This window comes from Antechinus flavipes, chromosome 6 (assembly GCF_016432865.1).
Source record: "Antechinus flavipes isolate AdamAnt ecotype Samford, QLD, Australia chromosome 6, AdamAnt_v2, whole genome shotgun sequence".
NCBI lineage: Eukaryota > Metazoa > Chordata > Mammalia > Dasyuromorphia > Dasyuridae > Antechinus > Antechinus flavipes.
Window position 1 is genome coordinate 259,943,435 of NC_067403.1, and position 25,021 is coordinate 259,968,455.

Genomic DNA, 25,021 nt, shown 5'->3' on the forward strand with positions numbered 1-25,021 from the left:
GTGTGCTTGGCATTCTGTAAGCAGTGGCTATTTTCTCTGTGTTGCAGCCGCCCACATCTGGGCAGCGTACCCGATTTCCGGTATCCTGTGGCAGAGAGTCCCACTGATCCGTATAGCACCACAGCAGTATTGCGGAGGGCCCAGAAGGGCCGTTTGGCCGCTCTGCGGGATGAGCCTTCCAAAGTGAGTGAGCAGCTTCTACTCGTCTGAGGTCCAAAGAAACTGAGCATGGGCAGTTCGGGAGGCCTTTGTTCTGAGCAGGAACCTACTCTTGATTTAAGAAAATATTTTAAAACAGTGATTAAAGTTCTTCTCTGACTCTGCCACATCCTGTTTTCACTTCTACAATAATTTATATCTGAAGTTAACTTTATTATATATTTCTAGACAGTTTTATTCTTTATATGTCTTTGAAGAGGTAAATAATTCTTATATACTGTGGTATTTAAAATATGTCACATAATATAAAACAGAAACCTGATTTTAGATTTTCCTTCCTGTTCCCCAGACCTAAGGATTTGGGGCATTTAGGGTTAGCACTGGTGTGTGTGTGGCGGTGGGGGGGAAGGAGGGTATAATACCCTTTCCTTCATTGCTCATTGGGTTATCCAGAGGCCTTGCTCTTTTTTCTCCACATCCCAAATCCTTGCCTCAGTCCTAATTTCCTCCAAAAGAGCATTGGGAAGTTGAAGTTAACGATGACTTCCTTGTACTCGGAACAGTTGAGTAGTTCTAACTAATGTAGATTACAGTTCTCAGGGTTCTTGATTCCACAGCTGATTTTTTACTTTTTAGAACTTGCTCTTTATTTTTGCATTTGACCAGATCGCAGGTTATTGTAAAAGGGTGTTCAGTAGCTCTATTCAGAGTATGTGCCGTGTTTTTCCCTTTCTTTGTTTACCCATGAAATATTGGAGTGCACACAGCTGTGTGGCTTTCAGCAAAATTTCCTCTATTATTCTGCACAGGATTGACTAAAAACCCGTCGTTTTATTCTCAGGTACAGACTCTGAATGAACAGGATTGGGAGCGGGCCCAACAGGCGAGTGTCTTAGCAAACGTAGCTCAAGCGTTTGAGAGCGACGTCGATGTGTCTGACGGTGAGGATGACAGAGATACTATTTTCAGCTCCGTGGATCTCTTATCGCCCAGCGGGCAGGCCGATGCCCAGACGTTAGCCATGATGCTTCAGGAGCAGCTGGATGCCATCAACAAAGAGATCAGGTGTGTTGTGATTTGTGGCTTCTCAGAACATGTGTGGGCCTGGCACATTTGAGGACAAGAAACAGATTTTTAGTCTGAGTCTTCTTAGATTGTCTGTCTTTTGAGAGAGCCCCGGGGGACTCTGGGAGCTTTCTCATCTTTTATGAAGTCTGATGCAGTGGAGTACCAGCCTTGTAGCTCTGGTCTTCCCCTGGCCTCCTCCTGCCTGACTGGATGAGCATGAGCCATCCTGCTGGTTCCAGGGACAGTCTAAGATTTCCTTAGACTGTGAAATGGTAGGTCCTGCTCAGATAGACTAGTGGTTGCCTTCCTGCTTTGTGCCTGAATGGCAGGATGGGGCATTGTGGGGCTACGAGCAAGGTTTGAGTCATTATCACTGTCTTCAGGGGGCTCCTGGTCTGCCTTGATGGCAGAGGTTCCAGGAGTCCCCTGCGTAAAGCAACAAGATCGCTCCTGTGGCCCACCAAGGTGGGTCACGCTGCATGCACAGGAGAGCTTAGAACAGGGGGCACTCCTCCTGCTGGGAGGGGGGACCCAAATATTGGGCTGTATCCGGGTGATGGGAAGACCTTGAAATGGAGGCATTGAAAGGAGAAGGCAGGAACAAAGGGGGCTGGAGGAGAAAACTCTGAGCTGAGTGCTGGGGGGAGGCGGATTGTCCGTGTGGCAGGATTATGGTGGAAGGAAGGATCCTCATCCTCCTCACTGCTTTGCTTTAACTATCGAGGTTGGGAAATTCCCACATCCCTTGGAGACTGAGGCACTAATTGCCCCAAAGTTTCATTTTTGTGTCTCCTTTGCTGTATGGGAACCTCCCTACCACTGGGCAGGAGTGGAGCCCAAGGCATTTGTATTTAAGAAGCTCATTGTAGCTTCATGATCATCTACCATCATCAGATCATCACCTGATGGTGAAGGGGCCCATCTTGGCCCTGGCCTGTCTCATTGTTCCTGGAGAAGGAAGCACAACTTTGGCTGCACGGATCTCATACCAATTCCTCTGGATTTCTTGCCCAGACCTGCTAAAATACTGAGCTGTCCACTCCAGGGAGCAGATGAGCAGAACGGGGTAGGGGGGAGATGCTGTGTGGTGACCCACGACTGGATGCAGGCTACACATCCAAAATGCTGAATCAGCTGAGGCGGGAGCACCCCCAGGGCCTGCACAGCTCGAGCCCAAGGCAGCTTCTCCAGATCCCTGTTAAGTAGGAAGTAGTGACGAGCCCTTTTGTTTCAGATTGATTCAGGAAGAAAAAGAAAACACCGAGCAGCGGGCAGAGGAGATTGAGAGCCGCGTGGGCAGCGGGAGTCTGGACAACCTCGGGCGCTTCCGCTCCCTGAGCTCCCTCCCCCCCCATCCCGGCCCATGCCTGGCTGGGTCCTCTCCTCCCGGCAGCGGCCGCTCCACCCCCCGGCGGCTCCCCCACAGCCCTGCCCGTGAGGTGGACAGGCTGGGGATCATGACTTTGGTAAGTCTTTGCCCTCGGTGTGTTTCCCTTTATCCATTTCTTTGTCTGGCTTCTGAAAAAGTCGCACGCTTTAGTGGGCCCTCCTGTCCTCTCCCACTCCTATTACCTGTGTAAAATTGCCTTTGCTGCAAGCAGACCAGAAAACGGAGTGAACTGAAACCGCTTCTGGTTTCGGTTTGGCCCGCCTGCAGATCCCTAAGTGTCCTGGGCAGTGTTCTCAGTGCCCTGTAGGGTCAGAAGGGGCCGTTTCATGGGCAGTGCTGATAGAGTAAGCGTAGATGGTGTCAAACACTGCATCCCAGCCGTCTTTGTGGGGTGGTCAAGAGAGATTAATGAAGGCGACGGACCCGCTTCTGCAAAGGCTAGCCCACTTCGGTGACGCTAATCAAATTGCAAATTAGACTGCTGACCCTCTTGTGCAGCTCTGATTCTCCCTGTATCCGGCTGTTTTCTGAAAATAGCTACACTTCCCAAGGATGGGGACAGGCAGGACTGGAGCTGTGGCTGCCCAGGCGCCAGGAGCTGCACCCACAGGCTGTCTGGGTGCCCAAGGAGGACCTCAAGTCCAGGCCTTCCTGCCTCCTGGGCCAACTGTGTAGCCGCTCGGCCATGCTGCCTTGCCCTTTTTGCTTAGGGGGGGAAAGGATTAAATTCCCCCACATCTGCCTCATGCTGCTCCTGTTGCCAAGATGCCAGCCCCAAGATGTCTCAGAGTGTCCCCGGCTTTCTGTTGAATACAGGGCCATCAATGTAGGAATACCCGGTCTTGTTTGCCCCCTGCACGTGAGCCTCATCTCTGTTTTCTGCCCTTATTTCCAGTCTATTCTTTTGACTTCTAACAGTTTTTATCACTAGGGAGTTCATTGATTTTTTTCATGTGTTGTTAGCCAGCATCATGTTCTCACTACATGACTGAATTGGATGTACCTCGCTATATTGACATCGGGGCCGGGGCAGGTGCCCTTTGGTGCCTTTGCCATCCCCATTGCTGGCAGGTGCTCGATGTCGTTGCCCTGCTCCCCTCGGGGGGCTTCAGCCCATAACTGATGCCAGGTGGAAAATCTGTGTCGTTAAATTGGGTGAAACTCGGCATGCTGGCTAACAGACCCTGTACTTAACCGTAATGCTTGGTTTTGATTTTGTGTATTATCCTTTTTGTTTTACGATTTTAGCCATCTCCAGATTCATTTTTAATCCAGACCTCAGTTCCCCATCAATCTGTAGTTTATTCATCTACCTCCCCTCCCAGTTCCACCCCATCCTATAATGAGGCTTCACAGCACTCTCAGGTAAAGCAAAATGGCCATTTTTGCAGTGAAATTGTTTGTTTGTCTTAGACTTGGAATATGTGAGTGAGTGATTTTTTTGCCTGTTGGTCTTTGGTTTGCTCAGCTTCAACAATAGTGGCTGTGCGGATTTTTTTTCTTGTTACATTATGATTCTTTCATATTTAAATAACATGACCGAGGTCTTCTTCCCTATACAGTTTCCCTATGAAATGCAGCAGGTTAACGGGGATCCGTGCACCAGCTATTTTGTGCAGCCTTGCTGTTTTGGACTCACAGAGATTCTTTAAGCAAATCTACTAAGTTGATTTCTACTGAAGTCTAAAAGTAGACTGTATTGTATAGTTATGCTCTATTAACAACCTCTATCCTTGGAGGAAGCTTTTGACTGCTTAGGGTTAATGCATGATGATAATTTGGTATTGGGATGAGTTTTTGCAGAGAGCAGGTGGGACATTGTAAAGCAGAAGACTTTCCAGGCCCTGGATTCCATTTTAACAGGTTCCTAAGAACCTCTCTCTCGGTATTCTTTTGTTTCAATGGAAATTTTTTTTGTTCAGAATATTAATAAAAGTAAATGGCGCACTGAGCAGTGATCAAGAATCACACCATAGAATTGGAGTAGAAATGGAATCGAATGCTGTTTCAGAATGGTTCTGTATTGTGCTGAACTTTTGCCATTGCAAGCATTTAGGAATTTTGTAATTTATTGCCTGAAAATATTTTTATTATTGACAAATTCCTTTCTCTTCTTCCTCTTAATCTTTTCCACATTCTTCTTTAATGTGTTCACTTGCTAATGCGTTTATTTTCAACTGCAGAGTTTACAATAAAACTGGTTTCTCTGAATCTCTTTTCTTTGCATGCATCTTTCAGCCTAGTGATTTAAGGAAACATCGTAGAAAGGTAAATGATCTAGCAACTTCATCTGACTTTTTGGTTTTCTATAAGCTTTCTATAAACCTGTGATGTATTACAACACCACGTCGTTCCCCAGAGTTGAGCCCTAGATAGGACGTAACATCTTCACGATGATATTGAATCTTGCACCACTGGGGTAATTTCAATGGGTCAGAAATAAATCTTAGCTTCTTTTCTCTGGAGATCCTGGCAGTGCAAAGTAATCTCTGTTCTCCCCTTACTCCATCCCCTTTCCATTTCAGTGAGTTAGAGATTTACTTAGACTGCCATCTTTTATAAAATATTAATTTGAAAGTTAACTTGATTCAGCCATATAATTTAATCCAACATCCTACCAGTTGTGTGATTCCCTTTGCAATGGGACCGTCACCTTTTTGTGTGTTTTGTTCCCCTTTGACAGTCTGGTGAAGTCTCTCGGTTTCTCAGAATGATATTTTTAAATAATGGAATTTAGGGGAAAGGAGTGGGGGGAAATATACGTGTGGATAAATACACATATATGCAAACTTACATTTGTGTGTGTACATATACGTATGTGTGTGTATATATATATATACACACACATATAAATGCATGTTGTAACCAATAACAATGGTAATAGAGTTAATGGTATCTGATCTAATATATGTGTGTGTGTTTCACACACACACATTCATTGAGCTCCTGAATTCTCTCTATAGACGTCAGCTTGAAAAATTCTTGTTTAAAGTATCCCTGGCAGATGATTTTTGTCCTGGTGTCAGTGGACAGCTTGTTGATTTGAGGAACAGGAGCCCAAGACATTTTGAAACACTTTTATTGTTAAAGACCCAATTCTTGTTGGGTCTAAGCTGTCTGCTGGAGACGTCTGCTCTTTGTTCTTGTTCTTTGCCATGTCCATGTTTCAAACATTGAGTGACAGCAGACATGACCTTTGGTTCCCCTCCTCTTACCTCTCTCTTCTCCAGGGAAAATTGAATAGTCCCCATATTTTCAGGAGACACTCATAGATTTTGTCCCTCCTGAAAAGTGGTGCAATAACTTGATTGGGGTGCCCTGGATGTACTAACAGAGGAAGGCTTAAAATGACTATCATTGGTAACAGCAGCCATCATCTTACAAGCTGACTCCTTCTTACTTTCTTGGATGCTTTGAATAGATAAAAGTAGATTAATGATAGGAGCCAATATTGCATCAGGTCTTTTTTTTTTTAACCTGTGGCTTTAGAATTGTTTTTTAAGTGAAAGATTTTTTGTATTTATGTCTATTAAAAATTCATTTGGCTAGTTTCACCCAATTGGATATTATGAGTAATTAATATAGAAATTAGAACAGAATTAAAGATTTTAACATCAGAGCTTTTCATGTTTTGTTTTGTTTTTTTAGTTGTAGCTTCAAAAGGCTCAACTCTACTTGCACTTAATAAATGAGACTCATTCATTAATGCTATTTGTCAGTTTTAAATGGTGATTGCAATAATTCAAAAATTTAAAATCCTAAAGTGCCTACTGTGTACCAAGTGCATTAGCAAGTTAGTTTGATCTGAACATTTGCTGTGGCTGCTCAGTGGAAGCGATCTAACCCGACCTTCACGCTGTTCATGTTTACTTGTGCCTATATCAACGAATATCAGATAGAGTTAATATAGCCGAATAGATTGATAGCAGCCTAAAAGAATTTATTCACCCTGCAGCCTTTGGCACCTTTCTCCCTCAAACAGGAAGTACTATCAGGTGAAAGGCAAAACTGAGTCTATTAGACCTATGCTGGGTTGGATAGAATTATTTTTAAAAGCATTTCAAAGTATAATAAAAGTAAAAGTAATAAAAGTAAAAGTAAAAAAATTACATATTACATTATTTTGATATTAATCACTTTAATATATTCCATTGATTTGTTAAACACATGAAATCCAACCAAGTTCAATGACCAAAGATATTTCATAAAATCACACTTCCTAAGAAAACTGCTTTTTTACTGTATCCCCAACCCTTTCCCAAACCACTTGAAAAATTACTGGTTATGGCAAAGTATGCCTTTTTATTCTAATGAAATAGTAATGTGGACTATGGCATATAGAAGAGTCTGTGGCTTCTGTCTAAGTACCCTCTGGATCTCAGGAAGCCATTGATGATCCTTGCCTAGGAAACATAGAATCCTAGAGCTAGGGAATGTTAAGTACCTAGGGGTGCAGGACAATTAATGGAGGAGACAGAGGTGTTGGCTTGAAAGCCCTGAGTCTCAGATTCTGCTGTCTCCCCTTCCCTCCCTCCCCTTAGACCCAGCCCTTACCCTTAGTGAATGTCAGTTTCCCCATTTTTACAATTTGGAGAATGCTACCCTAGGAGAGGCCTGGAAATTAAAGCCTGAATGAATTCCTTAATGTTTTTCTAAAAGCAGACATCTACCCAACCTGGCCTGTGGTCACAAAGGGCAGTGATATCGGGTCATTGGGTCTTTCCCCTTGATTCTTCTGTTTTTTCTGCCATGGCTATTCAGTTGGTATTAGATATAACCAGGGTTTGACTCTGCTCAGAGCACATAGCATAATTGGGGGGGTGAGGGTGGGTTCAAGTTTTAAATTCAGAATTGAAGATACATAAATAACCTCCCACAATAGCTCTCTGATAGTTTTTTTTTTTTTCCTTATCTCTTCTAGTTGCCGGCTTCAAGAGAAGAGGTACGAGATGACAAGACGACCATAAAATGTGAAACCTCCCCACCTTCATCCCCGAGGTCCCTTCGTTTAGACAGACTCCACAAAGGAGCTTTGCATACAGTGAGCCATGAAGACATCAGGGACATCAGGAAGTAAGTGGTCTGCCTCTCCTTTGGGGGAGGGATTAATACGTTGAGGATCATGGTCAGTATGTGTGTATGTCCATGTCTCAACTGGCTACCGTGAAGCTTCCCATCTGCCTAGATTACCAACATTGACTTGAAATTTTACAGTGTTAACTCTGCAGCTTGTTTTATGCTCTTTTTAGAAGATATATTAAGCAGACAGACCCTTCTCCTTTAATCTCAAGTGTCATTTTACCGAGGATTGTCAGAGGGCCTTTAATATTTCCATAGAATTTTTAGTACCCATTTCCTTTAAAAGTGCCAACATAGTAAGGATAAATGTTCATAATGACTTCTCTCTGCTATGCCTGAACCTATTTCCTATCACTGTATGCCTCTGGAAGTAAGGAAAAGGCAGCTTAGAGGAGACCCCGCTCTGATGCTCACCAGCCAGACCGGCTGCCAACCTCAGCCCTATTGTACCAGAGGAGTGAGGTTTGGTTATAACTTGATTTGGCCCCATATCACATCCTTAGAAGCTGTTATTTTGAGCAGTTTTTAAAGGTTTTTATTTTGTGCTAGGGTCATGGTCATCCTTTGTATTATGAGGATCTATTCAGTAATGCTGTTTCCAAATTATTTTATGTATAAATCTTTCAAAAGTGTAAAGTCACAGAAGAGTTTTAAAGCAGTTTTTGTATGCTTGAAATCAGAGCTCTAGCTTTCTGTGAACCAGATCCACTAATTTTGCTCTGGAGACAATAATAAATGAACCAGTCTTCTCATTTATAAAATCTACTTATCTTCAAATCCTGTGGATTTTACAGATCTCTTATTAAGAGACAATTGTGTGGTGCAGTGAATAGAATGCTAGGCTTGGAAATAGAACTGAATTCAAATCTGACTCCAAGCATTTTAGCTGTGTGAACAAGGACAAGTCACTTAACCTGCCTCAGTTTCCTTAACTGCAAGCTACTTCTCAAGGTTGTTGTGAGGATCAAGTGAGATAATAAACTATGCAAATCTTAAAGTAATATGTGTGAATGCCAGTGGTTTTCATTATCAGTACAAGATTGTAAAATCAACAAAGATTTTACAACTGTTATAAAATGACAACTCTTTGTGGCACTTGCTGATGTGGAAGCATTTTTGCAAAAGCTGTTACATATAGCTTGCTTATTGCTATCAGCAGTGAGGCAGTTTCAAATTAAAGGTACCTCTTCAAAGAGAGATTTGAATTAATGTGGAAATGAATCCACAGTTTTTAGAAATCTGTTCCCTACTCACATTGTTTGCATCTCCTAAGTCTTGCTTACTGACCTTTGAAATGAATATCTCATTTGTGTAGTAGGGCTGAAATTTTTGTTTAAAAATTTGAAGAATAAGGATTAGATATTGAATCTTTTAATTTCAGGAGACACATTTTAAGGACTAAAAGTATTCTTTATTTCAAGCTCTACAGGTTCCCAAGATGGTCAGGTCAGCAACCCCAGCAGCAGCAACAGCAGCCAGGACTCCCTCCATAAAGCACCCAAAAAGAAGGGGATCAAATCCTCCATCGGTCGCTTGTTTGGAAAAAAAGAGAAGGGCCGTCCCGGACATGCCGGCAAAGAGTCCCTGGGACAAGGTTGGTTGTTTATGTAATCCTTTGGATTAGGAAAGAAACAGTGGCTTAACTTGTTTAATCCTAATATCTTCAAGTGAAAGTGCTTTGATTTTGAAGCTTATTAAATTAAATTTTAAAAATTCATTTAACTACACTATTTATGAACTTAATTTTATATTAACTTTTAGTTTTTAATTTTATGAACTTGAATTTTAATATCAGTTGAGAAGTCATATAATAAGAATGCTCTATATTGGGAGATAATAAGACCAGGGTTTTGGTCTGCTTCATCTCCATTCAATCAGAGGCTCAGTGAACCTTGAGCATGAAGGACCCTCAGGGTAGAATATGTCCTTTTAGAGCCACCCCAGCCACTTGAGCCATCAAAGTAGTGATTTAGAGACCCCACTGTTCCTCCTCACTTTGGGAAGGCTTCTTGAGAAGCCAGTTCCCTACTCTCAGGTCCCCCGGTCAGAATTTTTAGATCACTTTGAATGGTGTGCATTCTCTCAAGTGCATCCTAAGCCTTCCTCTCTTCAGGCTCCCTGCACTTCCCCATTCCTTTCAGTGCTGCTCAGATGGTGTCAGGAATGCTCTCAAGACCCTCCTAGTCATTTGGGGCCCTTCTTCATGTTCCCGTCTGGGCCTGACTTGAGCAGAGCGCCCCTGGGCTGCCCCTCTCCCTGCTTTTTTTTCTGCTTTTGCTTGCTGCGTGGCTTGCATCATGCATAGTGAGCTTGCGTTCCATTGGGACCCCCAGATCCTTTTGAGATGGGCTGCTGCCTGGCTAGGCCTCCCTCGTGCTGTACAGTGGAAGTTGGCTTTTGGAATCCATTGTCCATCCTAAGCCTTCTGAGGTCTTTGGAACACAACCCCTGCATGTTAAATAAGCAGGTTTGATAAGTCTAGAAAGATCCCTGCTGCCATCTATTGCAGAGACCTTCCAAAGTGACCCCTCCCCCTGGAGAACTAATCTTGAGAGGGTGATCTAGCCATTTTTTCATCTAGCCTCGGTCGCCTTCGGACCTAGAAATCTCTAATACGTTTTGGAATGTTGGGCAAATCCCCGTTAATCTCACCACCTTAGAGGGTTCGAAGGTCTCTCTGCATATTCCACAGGCCCCAGAGACCCATGAACTTTTCCTGCCATTGCTGGAGGAGGCACCTGCATGCACATCATCAGGGTCTCCATTAATATTGCTATTCTTTAGGGAAATAAGTCAAAGCCTAATTGTGTGCACTGAGCTGTTGTGAAGGAGCAAGTGGGTGGGGGAAAATTCTTTCCAGACTTGGGTTTTGTTTATTGAAAAGGACACACTGCTTGGAGAAGGATGTTTAGTACTCAGTTTGGACATAACTAATATGCTGAGATGTTGCCCATCTGGAAGCTTTCTGTACTAGAGAACGGGGAAGGTTTGCACGAGGTCGCTTACCTGGAAACTAGAGGGTCCCTGCGAGCCGTGTTCTTCGGACTTGTGCTCGGGAGCCCTGGGCACTGCCTGGGTTAGCAGGCTTTTCTTATTCCTTTTCCCTGGCTTCTGGAGCTGTTCCAAACAAATGCTTTTCTTTGTAATTCTCTGTATTTTATTTTATACAATTTAAAACATGCTGAGAAAGAACCCTTAGGCTTTACCAGTCAGTCTGGCAAAGGAAGCCTGCTGCAAAGGCAGGTGCAGCTGGGAGAGTGATGGAGAGGGAAGCAGGCAGTGGGGCTGGGAACTGAGGAAGCTCAGTCGCCCTTGTCAGGTTCAGCTTTCTGAGCATCTTGTCAGTCACTGGTCTGCTTTGATTGTGTACAAAACCAAATTGTGAATGAGCTGCCTAGAGAGAAAAGGTCCTTGAATCACAAGCATTTCCCAAGTGCGCCCCTTTCCTTATGTGTCCTTCCACCTCTCTTAGCGTGGACCAGTGGCCTGGCAGTTCTGGTGGGCTCCTCTGCTGCCCCTCCGTCAGCACATATAGGTCAGAAACAACCGCAGGTGTGCCTTGCATCGGGTCGGCTCCTAGCCAGGAGGAGCAGCTGGGGCAACACAAGGTGTGTTGGGCCTTGGTTTCAAGGTCCCTGGTCTGCCCCGCTCCATGTCTAGGAGGTTGGGGCTGATAGCTCATTGTTTGCCTTGATAAAAATCCTTTCCCTGTGATCAGTTTATTGTCCCATGTCAGCTGCACCCTGGAAAATAGTGCTCATCTTTTGGGGGACAGAAGTGACTTCTTGTCCATAAGCTTACCGTGCTGTTTGGTAGTCATCAACTCATTGGACCTTTTTTCTTTGTAGCTGGTGTTACAGACCCGGATAACTCCTCTCAAGATGCTTTAGGAATGAACAAATTGGGAGGCCAGGCTGAAAAGAATCGAAAGCTACAGAAAAAGTGAGTTATTGGTCAGCATTTTTCTGTTCCTCTGACTGCTTTCAAAGGAATGACTTGCTTAATGAATCTACCTGTTTCTTGTGCTTTTGTTGATGCTTCCAACATTTTATGATTTCCTCCTAAGAAAAATGAACTGGCATAGACTCTTTAATGAGTTACATGGTAAAATTGGACTTTACCAACTTGGTAAAAGTTACTTTAAAAATAGAAGTCCTCATAGAACCAGAGAATTTGAGCATTGACAGGGGCCTTTGAGAGCCTCCCGTGTCATCCACACTCACAGAAGACCCTTCCCCTTCCTTCCCTTGTCCTGAAGTTGTCTGAATCTCAAGGCAGCCTCTTCCATGCTAGGATTGCTCAGACGGTCAGACTGGTTTTCCTTAGGCAGATCTCCATCTGCTTTACCCCAAACCTTGGGCTCAGCCAGCTCGGTCTGCAAACCATAGACCATCTAGGGAAACTCAAGTCAGATAGCACTTGTTAAATGCTTTTTGTGTGCTGGAAACCATAGTAAATGTTGAGGAAAGCTCATGTCAGGGAAGGAAGCCTGGGTAAGGCTTTTTGGAGAAAGTGGGGTTTCAGCTGAGACTTTTTTAAAGAGCGCAGTGTAGCCATGTCTGCCCCCTCTTACATTGGTTAAGCTGATTTACTTGTGATCCCAAGCATAATACTCAATGTGTGTCCTACCTAAATGTCATCTCCTTTAGTTCAGTCCAGTATGTCTGCTTGACTTTTCTCACTTTCATTCTTTTCGACTTGACCCAGTTTTTTCATCCTGTCAGGATCCTGTTTAGCTCTTGACTCCTTTGTGCTGTGTTTGAAATGTCCCTCTAGCCTTCAGTCATGTGCTAAGTGGTTAAGCCTGCCATCCGTGCCTTATTGCGGATCATCAGTGGACAGACTAAATGGTCAGGAGCCAAGCAGAGAAGGACCACAAAAGGTTTCTTATTTTTGGCCTCTTGTTCCCCTAAATGTGAATCCCTTGGACCTTGGGCATTATCTTGCTCCCATCTTGCCATATTTTTATTTTATCAGTTGTTTTAATAAGCCATTCCAACATTCCTAGCCAAATAACCCTCTCAGACACAGGAAATGTGTAGCCTGATACTACCTATTATTGATGCTTAGTTATTTGTCTCTGCTTTTCTTGATGGCCACTAATCATCATATATATCATTATTAATCATCATAATCATCATTCACATATACTCTAGAATTTGCCAACAAGTGAGGTCAGAGTCTATTTCATCCCTTTTCTGTTTGGGGGAAATGGAGGTATTTTTTTCTTTTCTCCCATTTTCTGAGTTCTTCTCTTCAAGGACAGTCTTTCCCTTGGTGTTGCCTCTTGTTCCACATCATCAGTCCTTAGTTTAGCTTCAGGAGGAAAAGAGAGGGAGAGACTTGACTGTCATTGCCGTACCATTCTGTGCTTTTCATGGGTTGGAACGACCTAGATTTTGCGTACCTCACGAACTTCTATTTAGGCAGCTGGGTGCTCAGTGCATGTGCTGTACCTGGAATTGGGAAGACCTGAATTCAAATCCAGCCTCAGGTACTTCATAGTTATCTGACCCTGGGCCAGCCACTTAACACTTATGGTAAAGCACTGTAGTAACATTGCCCCAGAAAACCCCAGATGGTGCTGGGAAAAGTCATAGATGATGCAAATCCGTCTGAACAACAACATGCTTCCATTTGATTAAAGGATACGAGGGTAACAATTTAGACATCTGCCCTGATGTGGCTCTTGGAAGTGGCTTCCTTTTCCACATTCTCGGCCATTTTGTTTAAGGTGATATATTTTATAAAACTTATTTTTCATTCTATAAATTTTGGAAGGGGGAAAATAGAACATGAAATAATCTGAGGAATAGTGGCTGCTGTTTCCATTGTGTAGTTTACCTCAGCTTTAAATAAAGTCAGATTATCAGTGTCGTAATTTTCTGCCATCCAGAATTTGTTGATATGAAAGTGGGACTTAAAGTGGTGACTGCTTATATTGGTCAGCCAGCCACTAAAGAGTCCAGTGGCCCAGACAGAGGCCATTCTACAGAGTCATCCTTGAGTAATGTCAAAGGCTCGCCCAGCCCAGCCCGCCTGACACTGAATCTTTCCTCTTATCTTTCCTGCTATAAAATGGGTACTTATCTTTGACCTCTTTAATTATCAGAAAGGAAAAGTTAAAAATGGATGAGCATGATAGGGAAGAGGGAACTGATAAACTGGAAAATAAAATTGAGCCTGCTTCTGAAACAAAATAGGTGCTTTGTCATCATCTAGGAGATAACCTGCTCACCTGAGAATGGAAAAGAAGATTGAAAGTAATGGAAAAGAGGGTGTGCCTTTGGTTATGATGTCAGTGAGCCAGAAAATGGAGAGTATTTAATGCAAAACCTTCTGACTTGATAAAAATTAATAACCTATAACCTGTGAGCAAAACCATTTCTGGTGGGATCTGAAAGCCCCAGAGATGAGCAGTATTGGGGGGTGGGGTGGTTGGTCTGGGGTTGGTTGCCTGCAGTTCTGCTTCTGTGGTCACTGGAAATTTTGAACTTGAGGTGAAAGGAATGGTTCTGGATCTGTTTGAATCCATCTCCTCACCTGCCATGACATTTCTTGCTTACATTAGTATTCCATTAATCCTCTGAACCTCTCCCTGATCCCTGCTGAGCTCTGTTCTATCGTATAGGTTGCCTATACTAGTTCTTCACTGTGAGGGAGGAAAGAGAAGGGGATGGAGAGAGCCCCATCCCCATCCCTCTTCCTGGGCCTTGTGTTAACAGCATCAAGGTGTACAGGAGGTGAGCATGGGAAAGGTTTTCCTGCCTCTGGCTTAGATCTTGCAGAAGCAGCAAAATGTTCATTTCTTCTAGGCCTTGTTTGTAAGTCATTTGGAGGAGAGTTTCAATATCCAAAAAGAAGAAAAAAATTATCTTTTAAGATGATCATCAAATAGGAAATGAATGTCAAAGAGTTTGAGATTCGGTTAAAGATAAAGCGCAGACCTGGCAGAGAGTGACCTGAAGCAGACCGGAAAACCTGCTCTCTTTCTTGCGTCCCACTGGGTAGTAAAATGGGTGGCATCTTTTTGCTACCTGTTCTGGGGCTCCCTCCATTCCCTCGTCTATGAAGGAATGAGCAGAATTGCCTTGACTCTTTTTTCCCTAAAAATGCAATGGATCCATGATTGGGATTAATGCTAAACAGGTGACAGTAGGAAAGGATTGAAGTTATTTTGGTAAAATTAGGGTGATTTTTGTAGGATTTACATATTCTGTTGGCGAATTTTATTTGGTCAGGTGTACCACAACTGATGAGCTGGATCCTGTTTTTTCTGGCCATCTCTGAGACGCGTCCTTGGGACTCCACCTTTGTCCTTTCGCCCACTGTTTCCCAACATTCCTCTACTCTGCTCCCTCCACCTACTTTTTCTAAACCCCCAGCCTCTGCTACATAGTAGGATCTTATTATCACTTTGAACACAGTGCCAGATGCCTCAGATACCACCATGATGACTCACATCCCCTGCCCCCTATCTTCAGGAGCCCTTGTCAAGCGATGACTCTGGCAGCTCTGCCCTGGAGGCCACGAGGACAGTGACCAGGGAGCAATAGGGCTCCCAGCACCCAGCTCCCACAGGGAAGGATTGAAGAAGGATTGTTCATTTCTCACTGTTTTATAGGATTGACCCTTTTTGAGAGTCTGAAAGCCCACCTGGAATAGGGGCCTTAGTAAGTTATGGCCCTGACACTATGTAACTGTGGTTACATAGCCTTGTTCAAGGACTAGAAAAAATGAGACTGAATGGCGAGACCTGCTTCCTTACCTCCTTTCCAAAAGAAATCCAGCCAGTCAAAAAGAGCTTTTCTTCCTCCTTTCCTTCACATCGCTGGTTTTCCTGTTCTCTTTCTGCTGAAAGCCATACACAGTGGTCTTAGTTAATTTACAAGTTAGCAATTACTTCTCAGTCGCTGGTCAATAAGTTATCAGCCCGTTGTAGTATTTCTTTTGGCTAGTAGGTGCCACCTAGTGGAATTTCATAGAAATCATTTTAATAGCTAAAAGGTACTTGAAATCATGGACATTTTTTACTTTGTATTTTTTTAAAATATGTCCCAGCACTTCCCACATTAAAATGCTTGTTTTTTGATACATTGATTTTTAAAACCTAATATTAAAACTTAATTACTTTGTTTCTTAGAACTTCATGTAGAAATACTTCCTCTAACTTTGGTATTTTATTCTATATACATATACTTTTTGTTTATTATATTATAGGCTATGAAATATCAGTCAGTACCTCTTTTCACCTAATTTGTTATAGGGAGGAAAAAAAGATTTTTAGCATCAAAAAGTTTTTTAGTTATTTTTATGTACTAGTCATTTCTCCGTAACATCCCAAACCTTCATGTGACTAAGAAAAAGATACAAGTGAGCCTGATTAAACCCAGTTGTTGCCTCCCTTATGAAAGGAAGGAAGATGGATTTCCCTTCGATGGAGAAATTCAAGGTGGGGTTTTAGAAAAACCTAAAACTAAAGGGAGATGGTTAATTGGCCCCTTCAAAAAAGTGTCACATGGTCTCTGTTGTATTTTTTTTATTAATTTTTATAAAAGAGACATGATTCAGAATAGAATTTAGAGATTATTTGCTATGAATCACTTAATAAATTGCATCATAGCTGTGACCAAAGTGACAAATGTCTGTTGTTTTGATGTGTTGGAGCATCTGAAATCCCCTGTGTGCTTTGGAATATAACTACAATTCTCAGCAAAGTCATGATCCAGAGGTTAGTACAGATGTGCCGCTCTAACGTAGCATTTTTAGGTAAGCCGGTTATAAGAAAGGCACCTCATTTGGTAAAAATCTGCTCCTTCCCCTTTCTGTTATGTTCTGGGGGGCCTTCAACAGCATAACGCTAAAGGTGGGCTGGGGCACAAGGGACAGCATGCCATGGGCAGGGGGATGATAAGGTTAGGCCCCTCACTACATGTTTGTGGAACGAATGACATTATTCTAAGCACTGTAAAGTAAGGGCCGAACAGGGCTAATTTAGACATCTTAGAGAAGTATTGTCACTTCTAGAGAATTACCTCATGGGTGAGAGGGTGACCAGCATTCTCAGACAGCCAATAGCACACCACTGAAGGTGGGCTGGGGCGCCAGGGGCAGGGGGATGATAAGGTTGGGCCCCTCACAGGTTCAGTGGGGCTCATTGTGGATTTTTTCAGGGCCCAGCTTGTGCATGAGCAGTTAGGTAAGTGCCACGGGAGAGGGAGAATGAATGAATGAATGAAGGAATGAATGAAGTCTGGTTTCAGGTTGCTGACAGAGCCCATATTCAATGTGAGCCCTTTTTTCCACATCAGCTTTACCTCGACCACTTTATATGCTGGGTTCATAATGGGGATTTTCTTTCTCTGTTTTTCCCTGGGCCCTCTAGGGTGAAATCAGGGTAAGTATTTTGGTAGGTCTTGTGTGTTGGATTTGGTGTCAGACGTGTTCAATTTTCCTTTTAAGCACTAAAAAAAACCCGTTTATTTATATTTACCAAGGAAATAGTTTCAGTTTTGACATGGAATATATTTTTAAAATCTACTTAAAATAACTCCATTCCCAGTGATACTTCCATGCCAATGAAGCGTGACATGTCTTTTTTTAACAGCATGTTGTGTATTTGTGATGTGTATATTTATTTTAAGATGAATTTTTTATCTTTTATGATGAAACTTTTGAAGTTTTAAAAAACCCCACAAAACTCAATACCTTCTTACCTCCCTCTTCTTCCCCCTTCCCCCTCAGGTCCCCCGTTATTTCTCTTCTTGGTTTGGAGGTAGTTGTGGGTGTTTGAAGGTTCTGCCGGGGGGAGGGGGTGGGAAACAGGGGCTGATGAGCTGGATGGACTTTGGATTTGGTCCTGGTGATGCTGGGTGTGCCCGCCAGGCCTCTGCCTCGGGGTGGGATCAGAGATGGGGTAGCAGCAAATAGGGAAGAAGCACCCACATTGGATGAATTGCTGATTCATTGCAAACTTACTAGGATGGCTTTTGATTTTTTAATTGACATATTTTAGAACACATTTCATTTTATTTCCCAGTTTAAGGGGTTTCACAATAGTCTTCCACAACATTAATGAACCATCCCCTTACCCCCATTCCCTATCTGTGTACACATAAGTTGGTCATGCTTGGCAGCTATGCAGGATGATGTCATTATGGTCTGATAAGAAGTAGCTTTTCATTTATTGATCAGGAATATTAGAACATACTTGGTTCATCCCTCTTAGAGCTGATGAAGTAATTGTCTCTTGCCTTTTCTACTTGTTGTCTTGCTTAAAAGGAAGGGAAAGAAAACAGGCATTTATTAAATGCCTACTAAGTTTCTGGCCTTGTGTTACTGATTTACAGATGTCTCACTTAATTCTCATAACAACCCTGGAAGGCAAGGAATGTAATTTCTCATTTTATTGATGAAGAAACAGAGGCAAACAGGTTACTCAACCAGTTAATGTCCGAGGTCAGATTTGAACTCAAGTATTCCTGACTCCATGCTTAGCACTTTGTGCACTTTGACATTGCTTAGCTGCTTATTTCATTGGGATTTTAAATAATATTTGCTAAATTAGCAGCCAGGCCTCAGTGTTAAGCTTCTGAGCCCATAAACAAAGATCCTGAAGGGTCTTATCCCAACCTCTTCCCCAGACTTTGGGCATATATTTTCTCCTTTATCTTGTAAAATTTTGTGTCTTTTTATTTAAGGCTCTCAGATTCTTCTAAACACTGCATGCGAATGGCCTTTTAATTTGTTAATGTTTCTAGTTTTATGTATTTTGAAACCAGAAAATAAAATGAGCATTTTTCTATATCAGATGTAACACACAAAGGACCATTTGTGGAATGAACAATCCCTGTTGTAGACAATTAGCTTTTCTTTTTAAAGGTAGAAGAATGTCTAGAGGAACTTTCAAACTGTTCTACTTCTTGGTGTTTCCTTCAAGCTCTCTTTCTGTTCTCTTATGTGAATCTCTTCTTCCCATCAGTCCCACAGTGGAAAGAAATACAAATCAACATAATCTATGTTGATTTCAAGAATCAAGCCATTTTTACACTTCTCTGATCATGTCTATCCTTAAGTCTGAGCTTTTCTTTTTCATTTTTTCTTAAGTTAAATAAAAAATTTAGTATTTTATTCTTTGTCTATTTACATATAAAAACAATTTTCAAAATTCATTTTTAAAACTTTGAATTCTGAATTCCCCCTCTTCCTCCCATTTTCTCCGTCCTCCCCTCCATCAAGAAGGCAAACAATTCCATATAGATTATGTGCAGTGTGTAGTCCTGGAAAACATTTTCATAGTAATCACGTTGTTTGTGGGGGGGGGGGGTAACATAGGCCGCTTCTCACCAATCCCCTTCCAAAAAAAATGCCCTCAAGAAAAAGCTTTTAAAAGTATGTTTTAATTTGTATTCAGGCATCATCAGTTTTTCCTCTAGGTATGGTTAGCATTTTTCATCATAAAGTCCTTCAGGATTGTCTTGTATCATATTTCTGAAAATAACTAAATCGTTCACAGCTGATCATCTTACAATATTGCTGTTTCTTCATAGTACAATTCACTTAGCATCAACCCATATTTAGTCTTTCCAAGTTTTTCTGAGCATCTGCCCATCATTTCTTATAGTGCAACATAATTCCATCATAATCTCATGACAATTTGTTCAGCCATTCCCTAATTGAGGAGCATCTCCTTAATTTCCACTGGCACTGTCTTCTCTCTCTCTCTCTCTCTCTCACACACACACACACACACACACACACACCATTTGCCTTTTTTATCTCTTTTGATAATGTTATTGCTAGGTCAAAGGGTATGCAGAATTTTAATGGCTCTTTGGGCATAGTTCCAAATTGTTTTACAGATTGGTTGAATCAGGTCACAAGTCCACCAATAGTGCATTAATGTCAATTTTCCCATATCTTTTTCACCATTTTTCATTTTCTTTTTCTGCCCTATTAGCCAATAAAAATAGGTATGAGGTAGTATAGTTTTTAATTTGCATTTCTTCAGTCAGTGGTGTTAGAGCATTTTTTCATATGGCTATAGATAACTTTGCTTCATCTTAAAACTTCATATCCTTTGATCATTTATCAGTTGGGGGAAATGACTTTTATTTTTATAGATTTGACTCTGTTCTCTATATGTTTGAGAAATGAGACCTTTATCAGAGAAATTTGCTGCAATTTTTTTCCCCAATTACTTTTGCCTTCCTCCTGTTCTTTCTGTCCATCCTGTTCTGCTTCCCCCATGTATTCTATTTTCTCTCTTCTTTCCTCTTGGCCCTCAAATATGTTTTGCTTCTGACTACCTCCCCTCCCTCTTCTCTTATCCCCTTCCTTTTCTACTGTTTTGTAGGGTAAAATACTTTTTATATTCAATTGAGTATATATGGTATCCCTTCTTTGAGCCAGTTCTGATGGGAGTAACTTTCACTCATTCCTCCTCACCCACTTCTTCTTCTCTCCACTATAAAAGCTTTTTTGTGCCTCTTTTTATGTAAGATATCTTATTCTGTTCTGCCTTTCTCCCAGTACATTTCTCTCATCTCTTAATTTTATTGTTTTATCTCTTCCTATTCAACTCATACCTGTGCTCTCTCTTTATATATACTCCTTCTAACTGCCCTAATAATGGGAAAGTTCTTATGAATTTTAAGTATCATCTTCTCATAGAGAAACATAAACAGTTTATCGTTATTCAGTCTTATGATATCCCTTTCCTATTTACTTTTCTTTGCTTCTCCTGAGTGTGCTATTGGAAGGCCAAAACTTCTGTTTGGTTCTGGTCTTTTCATCAAGAATACTTGAGAGTCCTCTATTTCACCCCCAAAGGATTATACTCACTTTTATTGGGAAAGTGATTCTTGTTTGTCATACTACCTTCTTTGACCTTAAGAATATCATTCCAAGCTCTCCCATTCTTTAATGTAGAAGATGCTAAATCTTGTGTTATCCTGACTGCCTCCATGATACTTGAATTGTTTTTTCTTGTTACTTGCAATATATTTTCCTGAACTTGAGAACCCAAGAATTTGGGTCAAATCTTCCTGGGAGTTTTCAGGGATTTTCTTGTTTTTTAGAATGTTTTTATTCTTTATTAATTTTTCTCCTGGTTTTGTTTAGTTTACTAGATGTCAGTTAAGGTTTCCTCAGATTTCTCTAAGACCATCCCTTTCACTATTTTTCCTGGGTTTTATTGTTGTTGTTGTTGGGGGGGAGGAGGGAAACGGTGTTCTTTTTTGTGAGGCAGTTGGGATTAAGTGACTTGCCCAGGGTCATACAGACTAATAAGTGTTAAATATCTGAATTTGGATTTGAACTTAGGGAGTCCCAACTCCAGGGCCAGTGCGCCATCGGGCTGCTCCCTTTTAGCATTTCTTATGGTCCAATAATATTTCCATTAATTGTTTGTTCTTTCCCAGTTTGACAGACACCTTTTTGGTTTCCAGTTCTTTGCTATAACAAAAAAAGCTGCTGTAAACATTTTTGTTTTGTGATTGCTTTTCATTCTCTTTTTAAATATTGCTTTGGACTCCAGACCTATTAGTAGCTTCTTTCAGGTTTCAGGGAAGAGGGGATTTCAAATTGCTTTCCACAATAACTAGATTTCCCCTCTCACAACTCTATTAATAGTGTATTAAGGCCTCCCAGGCTTTCTTGTTTGACCAATTGGACCTGTCTAAAATGATCAATGTGTAGAGCTACAGAGCTGTTTTCATTTGTATTTAATTACTAGCAATCTGGAGGATTTTTTTCATGTGTCTTAATAGAGTGATTTTTTTTCCTTTGCAAATTACCTGTTTATAACCTTTAATCATTTTATTTATCTTTTGGGGACATTTAAAAATTATTAGTAATTTATATGATAATTAGTCATTTATAAATCAAGAGAGAACTTTAAAGGGGGGGTGGGAGCAAGAGGTTGCCAGAATTTCTACTGTTCAGTTATTCTTTATAATCCCCACAAAATTATATTAATATGATACAGTGTCCTACATGACTGTATTGCTAATTTGTGTGCAATTAGTCAGGAGAACTAAGAATAATTTTTATACAGAGACCGTGTTGAAAAATATTTGGGAAACACTTGCCTAATATTTTACAAGCGTATATAGATTCTTATTTTGTTCTAATTTTTTTAGGCACGAACTGCTTGAGGAAGCTCGAAGACAAGGCCTGCCTTTTGCTCAGTGGGATGGGCCAACTGTGGTTGTGTGGCTCGAGGTAATGACATTTCTGATAACTCTAGGAAGAGGCTTTTCTGGAATGCTTGTAGTACATCCTGTAGTGTAGAAATGGATACTCAGTTTTGCTTTCTCTCTTCCTCCAGCTGTGGGTCGGGATGCCTGCGTGGTACGTGGCTGCTTGCCGAGCAAATGTGAAAAGTGGGGCCATCATGTCTGCCCTGTCCGATACTGAAATACAGCGTGAAATTGGAATCAGTAATCCTCTACATAGGTTAAAGTTGAGGCTGGCTATTCAAGAAATCATGTCCTTGACAAGTCCATCTGCCCCACCCACGTCACGAACGGTAAGAGCTAGTGGTCAAGAAGAGCCTCTTTAAAGTCATACTTTCCACTTTCATCTGAGCAAGTAGATGTGTAGGGCTGATGGTAATTAATAAGAAGTGCATGCTTTGTGTCTTGATTATCCTAATAGGCTCTTACTAAGTGTCAAATGGATTTAAAGAAACTTTGTAAAAGTGTCTGTGGGCAAAGCTTGGTTGGAATAACATTCTGATTACCTCAAAATTAGAAATAAATTTCCAGGCAATCGTATGTTTGCATGTTAGCTTGTTATAAAAATTAAGTCAAAGCCTCTGAAAATTGCCCCTGAAGAAGGAAAAAGAGAAATTTGATGGCATAGATATTATATCTATGTCCTTCCAAACCTGATTTGTTTCTCCTTTACTAATTGGAATTTAAGACCATCCAGTGAAGTTTAATGGAATTTACTATTCGAACTTACTATAAATGTATATATATATTTTTTCCTCCAAGGAGAGAATAATAATCTTATTCTTTTTTTGCTGAGGCACTTGGGGTCAAGTGATTTGCCCAGGGTCACACAGCTAGGAAGTGTTAAGTGTCTGAGGCCAGATTTGAACTCAGGTCCTCCTGACTTCAGGGCTGGTGCTCTATCCACTGCACCAACTAGCTGTCCCATGATCTTATTCTTAAAACAATCATAATAGTATATACATCAATGTCACTTTGTGCCAGATAACAGCTTGACCCTTCTTTCAACTTTCAAAAAGAAAATTACTTACATTTATCTGTTATTCTTTGAGATGCTTTTTTAAAAAATGATTGCAGACTTTTAGAACTAAACTAGCTTTTATTTTATCAGTTTTGGTTTTTTGTTATCCACAATTAATTTTAATCATTACAGGAAGCAGGACTATAATGTTAAATCTAAATTTCCTTTTATTTTACAGTGTAGAGAGTTGGTATTTTTTGTTCACTTAATACATTTTAGAATGTATTTGCCTAATGAATGGCAGCTGTCTGGTCTTAAATTCAGCTGTATAATCATCTTTTGCCAAAAAGAAAAACCTTTATTTAGACAAAATCCTCAGTCCTTACCTGTTTAATACAATTCCTCTTTAAAAAGAGAAGACTGTTGGTGTTTAATTTTTGAAGGCCTGAAGTGCTCCTGGGGCCTGAGGTTTTCCCGCCTTTTATTGCCAAAGCAGCCCGGGCAGGTGTCCTCAGAAAGCAGGTGCTCCAGGTTAGCCCCATCCCTGCTGAGCGGTGACTGCTGCAGCTCCAGCTCCCAAAGCCTTGGATGTCTCTGTTGCTCATGTTCTGCAACCCACCCTTTCCTCTTTGTTACTGCTCTCCTTTCCTGGGATGGGACTTATTCTCACTGGGGTCATGTCAGACCACGGGGAATGTCTGGTTAACACATGAAGAAATGGAAAACCTGACGGCAACGCCACAAACGGTCAGTCCGCACACCCCCTCGTTGCTTGATTTGTGTGCTTTTTGTTGCCCACAAAACTGATGTAGAATTAGTGAAAATAATTCTTCCTTTTAAGTATTAATTAATTGGTCAAAATCAGAATCAACATTGATGTGGTTTAAATTATTAGTATCCTGAAATTAGGAGTGTAACTTTAATTTAGCTCCTCTCAGAGAATCTTAATCTATTTACTAATTTCTTGCTAATTTCAACATAAGACCTTCCCTTCCTTCCTCCTTCCTTCTTTCCCTCCTTTTCTCCCTCTTTCCTCCCTCCCTCTTTCCTTTTTTCTCTCTCCTCCTTTCCTTCTCTTTCTCCTCCTCTCCTTCCTTTTTCTCTCTCTAGAGGTATACAGCATGAAAAAAGGACCTTGCTCTTTATTGCATAAAGAATGTCAGCAGATTTGCATGGCTGTTTCGTGACGCTTTTGTCTTTGTCCTTGAACTTAGTTTGTTCATCATGAAGTTGCATGTGTCCTACTGCATTTACTGGCTTGTTTTATGAACTTACCACTACTAACCGTTGTCTTCTTTTGCTTTTTTAACCATGTAACATCAGGACGATGAGGAGGGAAGCTGGGCTCAGGTTGGAGACTTTCTCTGATTTGTTTCTCATTATGTTTACCTTCCCCCAAAGCAGGGAATACTGGAAGCTTGTACTTTTCTCTAATCGCTTAAAAACCGTTTGCTAATCGATCAAAATTGTCCAGAGATTTCCACCCTTTGGATAAAAGAGTAGTGAATGCCTCATGGACAATTTTGAAAATTTTTCAGGGGTAATTTTGATGGAAATTTGTGATTGACACGAGTTTATATATAAAACGCCATCTCTGTTTCAGAAAAGGGCCTGATGCTTAGACATCTCCTGAAGTTATTGTTCTTTGGTGGCGGGGAAGGTTCTTGTTTCACTATTATTGTTGTTGGGGGTTTTTCAGGTTATAGGCATATACTTTGTATGCTCTATGAGGGGAAGGGAGAAGGGGTTCCTCCTCTAGTCCCTTCTAAAGACACAAACCAGGGAGGTGTCAGCTGCAGAAACGCCTTGTCTCATTGAGTTAACATCAGTGCTTCCTTTCTGGATTGACAGGAAATGACATTGAGCAGGGAGTCGGGGCCCCTAAGGATTTGTGTGACGTCAAATGGGACACCTACTCTTTCTTTGAGCCTCTTGTTTACTCATCTGTAGCACTGGGTTGGATCTGATGATCTCTGAGATCAGAAATAGATGCAGTGTTGGTCCCCGTTCTACCTTCAGAAGGTCCACCTACTGGTGGAAGGTCAAGATGCCCTTGTCTCTGAACATCTCAGTCTTGCAGCTTGTTTAGTAAGACCTAGCTCTGGAGAAGGCTCCATGGCCTGCAAA

General features: G+C 41.5%; 1 protein-coding gene across 10 annotated transcripts in view; it reads left to right on the forward strand.

The window, feature by feature from the left end:
• The window catches only part of PPFIA1 (PTPRF interacting protein alpha 1), a 97,989-nt gene that overhangs the window by 61,174 nt on the left and 11,794 nt on the right, over positions 1-25,021 (forward strand). For 2 of the 10 annotated variants that reach the window (XM_051967559.1, XM_051967561.1), the window contains 12 exons: positions 48-183; positions 1,001-1,224; positions 2,462-2,693; positions 3,866-3,982; positions 4,856-4,885; positions 7,539-7,690; positions 9,118-9,290; positions 11,545-11,638; positions 21,838-21,919; positions 22,026-22,226; positions 23,579-23,641; positions 24,218-24,244. In XM_051967559.1, coding sequence (XP_051823519.1) covers positions 48-183; positions 1,001-1,224; positions 2,462-2,693; positions 3,866-3,982; positions 4,856-4,885; positions 7,539-7,690; positions 9,118-9,290; positions 11,545-11,638; positions 21,838-21,919; positions 22,026-22,226; positions 23,579-23,641; positions 24,218-24,244 — 1,531 coding nt within the window. The remainder of the gene's footprint in view (positions 1-47; positions 184-1,000; positions 1,225-2,461; positions 2,694-3,865; positions 3,983-4,855; positions 4,886-7,538; positions 7,691-9,117; positions 9,291-11,544; positions 11,639-21,837; positions 21,920-22,025; positions 22,227-23,578; positions 23,642-24,217; positions 24,245-25,021) is intronic. The other 8 variants (XM_051967564.1, XM_051967566.1, XM_051967562.1 and 5 more) reach the window with 5 other exon arrangements.